This window comes from Salvia hispanica, chromosome 6 (assembly GCF_029641045.1).
Source record: "Salvia hispanica isolate PSC_SH4W2 chromosome 6, Shi_PSC_v1, whole genome shotgun sequence".
In the NCBI taxonomy this organism is placed as follows: domain Eukaryota; kingdom Viridiplantae; phylum Streptophyta; class Magnoliopsida; order Lamiales; family Lamiaceae; genus Salvia; species Salvia hispanica.
The window spans coordinates 12,872,676-12,886,937 of record NC_142697.1 but is presented as its reverse complement, the minus strand read 5'-3'; the positions used below and the strand labels follow the sequence as shown (position 1 = coordinate 12,886,937).

Below are 14,262 nucleotides of genomic sequence, written 5' to 3'. Positions count from 1 at the left end.
TTATGTAGTGTTGTTTTGTGAGTTAATGAAGAGAGAGTAAAGTAAGAGAGATGAAAAAGTAGAGATGGAGTTGTTTCCATTTAAGGAAACGTTTCATTTTTAATAGAACAACCAAAAAAGGAAAACGTTGCATTTTTAATGGGACAGAGGGAGTATAAGAGAGGAAAAAATAGAGAGAATAAAGTAAGATAGAGAGAAAAACAAATGAAAATGAATGTGTTAGACTTTAAAAAAATGGAAAAATGACTTACTACAATGGAATGGAGGAAGTAGTTAGAGTATCCACAATGGTGGCCCTCTTGGGCATGCCCAACAAAGTTGGCCCTCCCATGAAAACTTGGCCACTACAATGGTTTCTAACATTTTTTGTTATATTTTAATTTTGGCTATAATAAAAATTATTTGCCTATAATAATTAAAACACAGTGCAAAATTAAAAAAAATAATTCACCTTGTTGAAAACTTTCATCGTCAGAATCCATGTTTTGAAAGTAAATTGAAATCAATTGGTTCGAGTGAAGTTTGGTTTTAGGTAAAAAAAAAAGGAGGAAAAATGACGAATATATAAAAAATTTTGAATAAAAAAAAAATAATAACAATAATTCGGAGGCCCAAGGGCCGCGACTCTCGGCCCGTGCAGTTGCGAGCCGTGCCTCGCGCCCAAGGGCCTCAGCCTGGCCGAGAGCTCGCCTCCCTCTCGTCCACCCCCCTAGCCGCATCCCCTTCTCGCCTCAGTAGTGGGGGGCCGCGCCTAGGCCGACTCTGGGCCAAGGGCCACGGCCCTCCCATTGTGGATACTCTTAGACTCGCATCTCATTGTACTCTAACCTAGAGGCGGAGTAGGGCTCCACTGCAAAAGTAAACTAGTTCACCAAAATTACTCCGTAAGACAAATTTTCTTCCAACGAGGGAACACCCATCCATTTCCACCAATAATATAATACTTTCTCTGTCAGTCATTTCATTAGGAGTCTCATCTCTTGACGGCACAGACTTTAAGAAATATTAAGAAAAATGGATGAAAAAAATTAGTGGAATGTGAGTCTTACTTGTATATATTAGTTTTAAATGAAATGTGAGTGGAATGAATTAGTGGAAAATAGGACTCTATTACCATTTATGGTGAAAGTGGACTGGGACTCCTATTCGCAGACGGATTAAAATGGAAAAACAGGACTCCTATTTGTGTACGGAGGAGTACTTCACTCGTAAGTGATCAACCCTTTTATTTTAGAGTGTTCCTGTGTTAGTGATTGATTTCAATTTTTTTATAAAAAATTAGTACTCCGTATGTCTTATCTTTCTTACTTTATGTCTTAATTTATTCGTTCTTATCTCTAATATTTTATTACTTTATTCATTCTTATCTCTTATCTTTTTTTATTACTTTATTCATTCTTATCTCACATTTTTAGTACATTACTTTATTCTCTTTACTTTAATTAATAAATATTATCATTTTTTAAAATATCGTGGCGAATAGTAGTTGAGAACTCTACCATTTTTTTATCAAAACTCATGCTATATTCTTTTACTAATTCTTTTTTATGGATGGAAGTATAAAACTCCATAGTTTCTTAAATTATTTCCATTCTTAATTTCACATATAAATATAAAGAATTTAAAAAAATAGATTTATGTACTTTAATTAATTAGAAAGAAAAAAAAAGTGAATCATTACACTTCACTCTAAATAAAAATAATAGGAGTAATAAAAATTAACTGCAGAATTTTTATTTTTAATAACAATAAAATTACGACTTGATTCAAGTTTTATTTTATGAGAGAAATCCATGACAGGTTAATTATGAAAACAATAACAAATGACAACTCTTAGACCATGTTTGGTTGGTTGAAAGTAAAGTTATCAAGAAAATGATTTCTAAAAAAATGAATTCTTAACATATGATTTCAACAACTTTATTTTCATGTGTTTGAAAAAATATCAAGATTTCGAATTTCATATTTATTTAATAATAATAATAATTTTAATATTATATTAAAATTCTTTTAATAGATTATTAATTAAAAAATAATTATAATAATATAATTATTTTATTTATTATTATAATGATAATTTACGTAATTGACTTAAGATTTTCTTAATTTATTAGTTTATATTATTATAATCATAACTAAATATATTTAATATTACAAATAATTATAATTATTTATTGATATTATAATTGAATAAATTTATAATTGCAAATTTTCATTAAGGCTTTGTTGATTAATCATTAATTTTTAATTAATAATAATATTATTTATTATATACTACTCCATAATTCAAATAATTATATTATAATTTAATAAGATAATAATTATAATAACAATTACAAGTATTATAATAATAATAATAATAATATAATTGTTATGATTTTAATTATAATTGTAAATATAGTTATTTATTATAATGCAATTAAGGAGAGTATGATTCATAATTTTAAATTATTTTTTTAAATATTTAATTAATAATAATAGTACTTAATAATATAAGATTATACTCTATTCTATTAAATATCTAAATATATGTAAGAATTCTAAAATTGAAAAAAAAAATATCTAAAAAAGCTAGGATTCAGAATCCTGGAAAGTTGAATTATTTTCCTTGTTTTGAGGATTCTGATTACTTTGTCATTTTAGTTAACACTCAAAATAAATACATAAATTTAAAAATTAAGGATCAGATTACTTTCTCAGACTAAATATGGCCTTAAAAGCTTTTAAAATATAATACTCCTTTCGTCCCACAATAAGAGTCACATTTTACTTTTACTGGTGAGTAGGTTCCACATTCCACTAATTCACTTCACTCTCTTTTATTATAAAACTAGGAGTATAAAAAAGTGGACTTCATATTCCACTAACTTTTCCAACCCACTATTTTTTACATTTCTTAAAACCCGTGGTCATACCAAATTTGACTCCTATTGTGGGATGGAGGGAGTATAGAGGGTTTTATATGTGTTAGGTAGAAAAAGAAAATATACCCCCTCCGTCCCCAAAGAGTATGAACTTTGGGTTCAGCACGGGTTTTAATAAATAGAGTGAACTATAAAAATGGTCTTTGGACTATAGGTTTATCTTCGCCTATAGTCCTTAGACTTTAAAAATATCGCCAGACATCTCAGGACTAAGGGTTTATCTCAAAAGTGGTCTTTTTTCATTGTTTTCGGTCGAAAATACCCTTTTGGGGATTTGGGCAATTTGGTTTTTTTACACTTTTAACATTTTAAATCTAATATTATTTCAGTTATGTACTAAAATCTGATATTATGTCAAAATTATCATTCTTCTTCCCTTTTGTCATCCTTCGTTTTGTTTCTTTATTTCAATATTAGATTTAATTTTAAAAAACTAAATTTTAAATTTCGATTTTTATATATCAATAAATTTGTTTAATTAAAACTATTAATTCATGGACACTATAAATATTGATTAAAACTATTAATTTTTGTTATTTAATATAATATTCAGCTGAATTGAAGAAGTATAGAAAAATAATATATTAATCATGATGGAAGAATAAGAGTTATTCTATTTAGCCTTCGTTCGGTTGTTATAATTGCTTGTGATTGAATATTGTGAGTTGACTAAAAATTTGATCCTACTAAAAATTTTATATAGGAGTATTTTTGTTGAAATTTTCTAGTAAATTTTGATTGTTTTCAAATTAATAAACGAAAATTATATTAGTCTTACATTAGATGCATATTTATTTCAGAATAAATCGTGTTATATGATCTATTTATGATTAAAGCTATTAAATATTGATTAAAACTAATGCGTTGTCATACCTTATTGATTAAATATTAGACACTATCAAATATTGATTATGACTATTAATTTTTGTTATTTAATAATTTTTATAATTAAATTTTTTTATTGATATTTAAAAATTGAAATTTAAAATTTAATTTTGTAAAATTAAATCTAATATTGAAATAAAGAAACAAAGTGAAGTATGACAAAAGGAAAGAAGAATGATAACTTTGAAATAATATCAGATTTAGTACATAATTGAAATAATATCAGATTTAAAATGTTAAAAGTGTAAAAATACCAAATGCCCAAACTCCCCAAAATCTCCCAAAAGGGTATTTTCGACCGAAAACAGTGAAAAATGACCATTTTCGAGATAAACTCTTAGTCCAGGGATGTCTAGCCGTATTTTTAAAGTTCAGGGTCTATGGGCGAGATAAACTCATAGTCCAGGGACCATTTTTGTAGTTCACTCTGGTAAATAAGGGGAAAAGTAAGAGAGAGAGGGAGAGAGAGAATGGGTAGTGAAATAGTGTTAGTGGAGTGTGAGTTCCACATTATTATAATGATGTAAGTGTTAATGGTAATGGTATAAGTTTAAATAAAATGATGTGTAAGGGTAGTATGTTATTTGGATTTTTCAAAATTAGAAAGTCAATACTCTTTATGGACGAACGAAAAAGGAAATAGTTCATACTCTTTGGGGACAGAGGGTGTAATATTTATATTATTGTGAGAGTGTATTTTTTCTAAAAATAGAAATGCGACATCTTTAGCCGGACCAACTAAAAAGGAAAATGAGATATCTTTTATGGAACAGAGGGAGTACTGTATTAGAGTAGTCTTCTTCCTCAATTGACAAAACTACCACTGTTTCAACATTTGAGCTCTGCAATTATTTGTTTCGTTCAGCCTAAGGCTGACAAATCGTGCGGATTGGATCGTTATCGGGTCAACCTGATAACGACTCAACCCAATAAGGCCTAACCCGAACCCGACCTGTTAAGGAAACCGTAAATCCGAACACGACCTGCACCCGACACGATATAATATGGGTTGGCACGACCGAACCTAATATTACACAATTAAACCTTAATTTTTAACCTAATTTACACAATTAAAATTCATTTTATACTACTTAAACCTAATTTATAAGAAATAAAAAAACTAAAGTAATATATATTTTTTACAATAATAATAAAAATAATAATATTATTTCTTAATAGGTTACTCGTATTCGACCCGCATCCAACCCGATAAGGACACGGACCCAATAAGACTTGACCCCAACCCAATAATTTTGTGCGGATTCGTGTCGGATTATCGTGTCGAGTGTCGAAAATTGACAACCCTAACTAAGACCAGATAATATGAAACTCAAGATTTACACACATTTACTGTGGGGGAAAAAAACAAGACATCATCAAATGATGTGCATCAAATGATATTCATCAAACGATGTAGGTTTTAAATAAATGATATCAATTTCTATTACAAATAATCTCAGCAACAATTAAGAAAAATATGGTATCTGAGATTATTAGTCATAGTAACATTTATGCAAAAAGTATGTCGTTTGATGTATAACATTTGGTGTTGGTTTTTTTCCATAGCAGGGAAATCAATTTCTTTATCTTAAAATATCTCAAAAATTTAAATACTTTAAATTTAGAGTCAGAACTAGATAAAAAAACAACTAACCAGGTAATGCTAACCTTTTGGTTTCTTAAGTAGAGGACCACTTAGTCATATGGAACTATTACTATTTCACCAATGTAGGATATGGACATTGCCCACTTAACTATACAGTATTTGGTGAAGAGATGTTACATTGTTATCAGAAATGTATGTGTAAATCAGTAAATAGGAATAAGTGCAGTATGCAACAAGTTCATATAGAATGAATAACCAAATCTTTGGCTCTTGTAATTAATTTCTCATCACAAAAATAATGATGTCAGGATACAAACTGTTACAAGGTCTACTATTCAATAGTCATGATGATTCATAATTCTAGTCTACGCTTTATCATAAAGACTATAAATAGGAACCTCCGTTGTTAAGGAAACCAGTACACAAAATTTGCTGCAGTTTGGGTGAATTCACATCACAAGACCTTCAATATTGTTCAGAGCCTTTTTTGCAATCTTGAACTTGCTACCCAGTGACTTTTGACTGCTTACGACATATTTGCTGATGAAAAGCTCAATTCCACTCCTAAGAGCTTCATATTCAGGGGTCACAGCGATACGTGTAAAAATATTCCAAACTTTCTTATCTGAGAACTCGAATATGGCCTCAAATAGCATCCGGAAATGCATGATCCTTTTAGAGGTCAGATTTGCAGGGTCACTCAAATCAACCGCCTTCAAAACTGCTAATGAAAGACTGAAATTCTCGATCATCCTTGCAGTAAATTTTGCTAAATGCATTGATCTGAGCAGTGTCATTGACTCCAGTTCCTTGAAGTGATCCCACAGGCAATACTGCAACAGAAAAGGGCGCAAAGTAATTCACTTAACTTAATTGTAGGCTAAATAGGAGAGATGATTTGAAGTGTTGAGTTCTTAACACTGACTGCACCATACTCATATTATGTCCTTATTCCTCAAGCAGTACCAGGGAGAAGTTAAGATATTTGGTTATAATATCAAATTCTCAAGTATCAACTAAAAGGTTCTTGGTTACATAAATTGCTAAACCAAAAACTAGAAATTCACCTGTAAAGTGAACTTGTGGTTTTTGTCATGGCTGCATAGCTTAGATGCAAGAATACAGTAGTATTCATTGAATACTTTCTCTTGTAGACAGCACTCCACAAGCACCCGCATGATCTCTCGATCCTAGAGGGCAGAAAAGACAATAAGGAAATATGAGAAGTGATAAATGAACTACGAGCATAGTAATTAAGATATTAATACCTGCTTTCCTGGCAAGTCCAGTCCAAGAAGTTTCTCAAACGCATCAATATAGTCCTCTCCACTCATAATTACACAAAAAATCGCATTTCGTGCACTTGTATTCATCCTCATTGATGCCGCAAGCTGTAGCATCTTTTTGGTTTCAGGGATTTCTTTATCAATTGTGCCAGCAACCTCTTCAACATTTTCAACAGTTGAAGCAATGTCCCCAGACAACCACCACTGGCCTTTCTTGTTAGGATCAAGTAGCTTGCTCCATTTCAAACCTCGTATTAATATATCATCAACCCTTAACTGCAATGGACAAAACAGGGGAAATGTCAATAAAAGAAAAAAGACCAGACATAGATAATCATACACATGGGCACACTTACACCTCAAAAAGGACACAACTTTGCTTATTTCTCCACATATGCAAAGAACCTAAAATACTTGTACAGCAAAAATCACAAAACTCCAATATTTTCTCAGGTACTCATCTTGTGGTTATTTTCTATAAATCAAACGGTGTTTATTTCAGGATTCTGGAAAAATAACTGACCTTGGACAAACCTAATATGTCCCGTACCAAAAACCTCAAATAGATACCATTTGATTTACAGAAAATAGACAAAACATTGGCACATCAAAGAAAAAAGAGCAAAGGAATTGTCCAAGTGGCAGATGACGGAGAAAATGCGATATAAAAAGGACCAACATTATGCAGGACAAAGACCAAACAGTATGCATGTTGATTGAGCTCGTCCCAGGTATTGACTGCCACAATGACACACCACTTCACTTAGAGCATATGTTATTTGATCAAACTTAGCACTTAAAAGTGAAATTTACAATTAGACCAATTGTATCAGAAACCGGGTTCTCTTTTCCAGTATGTTGATCATGTTATTGTAGAGCAACATGGTGTAGAATTTGTGATGTCTGCTTAATAAGAAGAACAAGAACTATCTTCAAACATACAATAGTAATTGTGTGAGATGAAAACATGAACCTTTTGTAGCCACTTCTTTATGTGAGTGTGCTGCACGGTTTCTTCCTTAGATCTCTTCTTATTGTTCTTTATGTCAAATATGGTTTCAATCATAAACTCCATCTGAAGAAATTTACAGGAGTCAGAGGAAGTAGGAAGCTCATATAATGAACTCATTGTAAATAATTTCCCATGCACATACTCTTTTGCTGCTTATATTTGATTTCCCAGAGTCAGCAGAGGCCTTCAACTCAGTTACCCTACTCTGAATACTATGAATGAAATTTTTCATGCCAACAGGATCATCCCCTCGCAATTTCATCCCACAACCTGTCAGAAGCGATTTTATTAGTATACATAAACACAATCACCAAGAGACCAAGACCACTGCAGGTCATGGCAAAAAAATTAATATACATACACAAAGCAGACAATATATTCAAATGTTATGAACTTGTTATGATGAGAAAAACCAAAGACAGTTTCACTTACACTGCAACACTGTCAGGATTGTCGAAACATCAACCTCTGTTAACCGCTTTCCGAGCATAATCAGGAAATCATATATCAATTCACTGGTTACCAGAAGGAGAGTTCATCAGAGGGGCACATATAAACTCGACATTGACTAATGGGAGGCTCAAGAGTTAAAGACGCAGTAAAAAGATGAAGTTCAAATGTGAATTAAAATGTCAAGTTAGTTACATCAAGAAAACACTCACTTGTAGAGCAACCCAATAATTTTTCAGTACGTAGGTTTTTATAAGTTAACAACTGAAAACAACCTCAAATGTCAATAAGGTTGATGCAATGAATGCAGGACAGAGAGATAACACTATACTTAAACATCATTCCATGTCATACCAAAAGCATGTATCTTAAAGAAACCAACTTTTAATTGCACGAAATCCATAAAATCTATAGACGGCCAAGGGACACATTCAAAACATATAATGCTATCTATCATGTTTGATCCAATATCGGCTGATCGACAACTAAGACTGTCAAGCAAATACCTACTTTCTCTAGTGTGTTAAACATACACAGATTTGAAGTATGGTTCATGTAATCAATTGAAAAGGTAAACTAATAAGCAATGAGAGCATGACATTTCATTTATAAAATTAACCAGTATATATAAATATTGTTACTGTACCTGGAGCAAACTCCAAAAACAAACAAATGAGATAATAGAAGGGTCAAATTCCGTAACGAGAGATTGTCTTCTTTCATATACTCTTCCTGGAGATGAAACACAAAAAAGTCTTCTTGTCAGCCAAGAAAAAACACATCTGGAACAGATTTGATCAAGTAGATTTTCCAGTATTGGTTAATTAGATTTACATTTTACACCATGCAAAAGATGTATAAACTTCCAGGAGAAAGTACCTCAAAACGATTTGCAAGACGTGAAAGAAGTTTGGCACCAAAGTCTATACCAACCAAAGAAGCCATTCCAGCAACAAATGATGCAAAAACTGCAGCATACCTTCATAAGAAAATGAAGCAATGTATTTGAGTAAAAAAATGAAAGATAATAAGAACCATATTCAAATGAAAGACATCAACTTATTTCTGAAAAGATCTTATGCTTAAACTAAACAAATTTATAGTACAGAACTAAATACCACAAAACCTTTCTTCACCCAACGTATAACCATGGTGCTGGTTTGTAATGTCTGGTGAATACAAGTCATATAAGCCTATGTAATAAAAAGAATGAAGTACAATGTTTGTTCCTTGCAGGGTGGTCATCCAAGAAATATCAATATACCAGTATATCCAAGGCTGAATAAATATCTTCTGGAGCTCAGCTCCCTAATGATTTAGAGTAGTTTCATAAAAGCCCCAACCCCTCATGGACTCATGGTTGTACCAAAATAAAGAAGGAACCACAAAGTTTATATATATTACTATAGTAATGTTATTAATAAGACTACTACTGTATAAACTCAGCTATGAACAAACTGGAGAAAACATGGGGGGCATATGGGGAAAGAAATGAATGTTCTTAACTGTTCATTTCCACGAGGGCCTCCAGAACAGGATGTCACAATCTCTTCAGTTACAATCTGGGTTCCAACAGCACGACCTACTGACTGCAGTAGCAAAAATTACACAAATGATGACAACTGAGATTGTATTCCAACAAGGTAATTCATGCTAATTTACAATAAAGTAAGTGTCGTCATGATGACAAGAAAGCAATTAATGGTTTCATATGAACAGCATGTCTGATGCCCAACAGTCTGCAAGATGTGCAAGTAGCAGGAATTACAGAAATTATGACAGCTGAGATCTCAATCGACGCATGTCAACCCTCAGTATAGCTAGTATGCATCATGATTAGAAACTAATTTGTCATAGGAACAGCTGGCATATTCCTAATCTAGTAACTGGTACGCAAATAACTGAAAGATAGGCACATAACCACAACAGGACAGAGCCATCAGTTTCCAGGCCTATAAAATCAAAAGATTGCATAAATTTTATTGAGAAGTAACCTTTGCCTATGAACAGCACAAAAATCCTGAGTTAGCAAAAGTCTTATTTGATGAAAGACTATTTGTTAGATATGTGAAACATCAATGTAAAATTTATAACATATACAGCCATTGCCAAAAATAGCTTCCAAGCTCAGTTACTATCTATAATGACATATTTTACATTTTGCTGCCCATCTCTAAAGATTCCACAAACAATGTATGAACATTATAATACAAAGTAGACATGACTACTTGTAACTTACTTGAAAGAGTGCAGAAATTTCCCCAGTGATTGATTCAACATTTGTTTCAGAAAGCCTATTCAAAAGTCCTGAAAATAACGATTTAAATCAATCTAGGAGATTTTATAACTGATAGGGCCATCAACCCATAAGAGAATACATTGGTATGCTCATACCTCGTAATCTTCTACGCTCTTCAGCATATTCAGCCGATTCATTTCCACCACGAGATCTAAGATGGGGAGCCACATATTTCCCTGCCCCTTTGTTAGGTAATTTATCCAACGCTACCTCAGATGAGACAGCCTTTGGAGGTCCAGATGCCTCAGTATTTGAGCTTATTCTCGTGTCAACTTCTTGTTCAGATGAACTGGATTCATCGTGTTCTTCCAATAATCTGCTAGTTTGAAGGTTTTTCTTTGGATCACCTGGAGCAAGATCTGCATCCTCATGCTCCTGATCAGTATTAAGGGAATCGGCCTCTTCACTGGCCTCACCCGATGAAATAGGGGAATCTTCAGGTGACATCACATTCTCAAGCTCGTCATCGCTAGTTACTAAATTGGATTCTTCGCTACCTTCACCGGATGAAATTTCATCATCCAAGTCTTCATAAGCTGAATCCATCTTTATAGTTTTCGATTTATTATCCCGAGCCTTTTTATTCTCTTTTCCAACATTCCCAAGACTGTCAGCCATAGATGGTATTCCTTCAAGCAACATATCAAGATCATCATTTGCATTAGTCAACCTCCCACTCTTCAGCTTGAGCTTCTTCGCAAGTCTCCTCTCTAAACGCAAATCCTCCTCTGCCGATGCCATCATCCCATTCGTTTGCATATCCAGCAAGTTAAAGAAATTGGGTTTTGAAGTTTTATCTGAACTCCTCTTCCGTTTGAACTCCTTTTTCGCTTCTGAGTTTCGCAAAGGACGAGTATTTCCAGTTGCCTCGATAGTTTTCCGATCCCTTGTTTCAGTTTTGGATATTCCAACCATCTCAGGTTGGCTAGAGCTATCATCAATTTCATTATTCTTAAGTCGCTTCCCTGCCTTGTCAGACTTCGACTCCAATTTAGAAATCTTTGATTGCTACAAACAAATTAAAATTTCCGAGTTCAATAAGAAAATTATAAGAATCACATGAAGTAAGTGCAGCAATGATATCATACTCGATTGTGGATCCAGGAATCAAACTTTTTCTTATTCCTGACTGAGCGAGCTTCTTTTCTGCGCTCTTTGCGGCTGGATTTCTCCTCTGCACCGGAAAAAAAACTGTTATCGGAAGTAGAATGGCGTAGGGAAGAGAAATTGCGCGGATTGTATTCTTACCCATGAGGGGCGAATTTCCCCGGCGTGAAATAGGGCAGGAAAAGAGGGACCGGTGACGTGGGGAGCAGCGGCGGCGGAATACAGAAACGGAGGGAAAGTAATGAGGAAGGAAAACCGGGTTTAAATAGAGCTGCTCCGTTTAATATTGGGCCATTCACGTGCTCAAATATTTTTTATAGTAAAGCCCAAGTAGAATGGGAATGCGGATGGGTTCAAGTATTTTAAATTTTATTTATTCAAATATATTGAAATGAATAAGAATTTTATTATTCATTAAAATAGTCTCGTTTTCAAAAGATTAATAACTTTTGTACATTAGAATAATTATCTTTATTAATTAAAATAATAAGTTTTATACATTAGAACAATAATTTTTCTTTAAAGTAATAGTAACAAATTTTATTCACAAGAATGATAATTTTAATTCATTGAAATAAATAATTTTATTTAATTAATTAATAATATTCATTCACAATAATAATACTCCCTCCATCCCACAAAAGATGTCACACTTTTCCTTTTAGTTTGTCCCACAAAAGATTGGAAAAAGTTCTCTCTCACATTAATATAAAAATTATATTTTCTCTCTCCATTTAACACACAAAACAAAACCTCCTAAAATCACGTGCCGCCCCACAAGTGTGACATCTTTTGTGGGACGGAGGGAGTACTTAATTTTTATATGCAAGAACGTATTTCTTATTCGCACGATATGAATATTCACTTTTATTTATTAAAAATTAATTTTGCTCACCAGAATATTAACATTTATTTATAAGAACACTAATTATTTAATTGTGAGGACAATAATTTTTATTTGTAAAATTAATAAATTTTATTCACAAGATTAATAGTACTATTTATTTGTAGAAAGAACGATCTGTTAAACAAGGATGATAAATAAGAAAGTAATTTTATTCAAAAGAATACTAGTACGCGGTAGTTACTTTTATTCATAAAAAATAGTAGTAGTATAACTTTTATTCATAATAAATAGTGTAACTTCATGGTTAAACCACAATGCAAAAGGCATGCATGACCTTATCATAAACACAAGTGAAGTTGGAAGATCCCACAAAGCTATAGCCTATAGTGCATCGAGCACTCATGCTTGATAAAAAAATCGTATGTGAACATAAAGCATACCCAAATCAGGTTAGTTGCAAGTGCAACACAAATATTCGAATTTACACCTATGTGTTTGGAGTGATTAGCCCACTACAGTATGTCAAATGTGGTTATCCCTAGACCCAGTCACAAACCATGTGAGTACAAGATTTGTCAACACAAGAAATTGCACAAAGTGTCAAAATTTGCTTTCTATCGGCCATTGACAAGGAGTCAAGGAAGTTTGTAAAAGAATAACCTTCTTCTAATTATCTAAACTTAGATGTTACCAAACTTACCATGAGTTGGTAATCTTAGCGGCGAGTTCTACTCGAAGTGAAACAAGGCAACATCTACCGATCTACCACTCAAGGAGGAAAAATATGGATAGTTCCTATTCCATATTAATGAAAATGAAGTTCCCATGAGAATGTTGGAGTTTCCATGAGATGGTTTATATATAAAGCCTCTTGAGATAGTTGGAATAGGAGTATTAATTATAGAAGCTTCATGAATCTCCAAGTCACATATAAATATTTGGGCATTGGATGCAAAGAAAATAACAATAAGAGTAAATAGAGCATACACCAAAACGTTTAAATTTAGTCTAAGAAAAATGTGAGGAGGAGAGGATATTCTGAAGTTAAAAATAAAATATATCAGCAAGTTTTTCACTTTGCGCAGTTCGCGATCAAGTTATAATCATATGGTCAAATGACTCAAATTTTCAGTGAAGGGCTGAAATTTTACATAGAGTTCTCATACATATTGATCTAAGTCTGATTGCATAAATTTTTGAGTTACAATCATTGTTTTGGTTGAGAGTTTTCCAATGTCTTTTGATCTTTTGTTTATCAAAAATATTTATTCTTGGTGTCATGTTGATGATAGTTGTACTATATCCCTAGCGTTGGTCTAAGGAAAGAAATTGTATCTCCATTATTTTTGTTCTAATGAAAATTTTAGTGTTATTTTTTTGTTGCATTAGCATCCTCTATTTAGTGGTGGGTTCAAGATTTTATATTGGATGTGTGATTATTACATTAGACTATTTACAATTTTTAGGGTACAGCTTATACCCTTTCTTCTTTGATTAGATCTGTAACTGCTCTATTTGATTGATAGAGTAGTAATGCCAAGATAAAGAATTTATATCTATGTATTTCCATTTGTTTGGTAACAAAGATACTTCTATCTCATGGCCCGCATTAGAGCACTAGGCCCGGCGAAAATTCTCTATTTCACTCATTTATGTATCTCACCAAATTGGTGAGATACATAACTATTCAACCTAGTTTTCCACAATACCCCTCCTTCGTTCACTTACACACTCCCCCTTCCCATCCCGTTTCTTCCACCATCCCTCACTCAATCACCCATGGCGATTCTCTAGCTGAAGGTGGAAGGCCTTCCGACGGTGCATCGCTCTCTGTCCCTGCAACTTC

General features: G+C 32.7%; 1 protein-coding gene across 1 annotated transcript; it reads right to left on the bottom strand.

Moving 5' to 3' along the window:
• Positions 1-5,658: 5,658 nt before the first annotated feature.
• Positions 5,659-11,823, bottom strand: LOC125207243 (MIF4G domain-containing protein / MA3 domain-containing protein). Its single transcript, XM_048106507.2, has 13 exons — positions 11,711-11,823; positions 11,551-11,636; positions 10,558-11,470; positions 10,403-10,470; positions 9,670-9,752; positions 9,043-9,142; positions 8,810-8,895; positions 8,146-8,228; positions 7,856-7,983; positions 7,675-7,776; positions 6,684-6,977; positions 6,483-6,605; positions 5,659-6,248 (listed from the first exon to the last, which is right to left on the bottom strand). Exons 1-13 carry the CDS (start codon positions 11,712-11,714, stop codon positions 5,865-5,867), a joined length of 2,454 nt encoding a protein of 817 aa, XP_047962464.1. The 5' UTR covers positions 11,715-11,823; the 3' UTR covers positions 5,659-5,864.
• Between the last annotated feature and the right edge of the window lie 2,439 nt (positions 11,824-14,262).

What these genes read in the sequence shown, in the direction of transcription:
- LOC125207243 (XM_048106507.2), bottom strand. An exon ending in GGCCCTCGTGGAAATGAACA is followed by an intron (nt 9,143 to 9,669) that starts GTTAAGAACATT and finishes TTTCTTATGAAG; the next exon opens with GTATGCTGCAGTTTTTGCAT. An exon ending in TAAAGAAGTGGCTACAAAAG is followed by an intron (nt 6,978 to 7,674) that starts GTTCATGTTTTC and finishes TGTCCATTGCAG; the next exon opens with TTAAGGGTTGATGATATATT.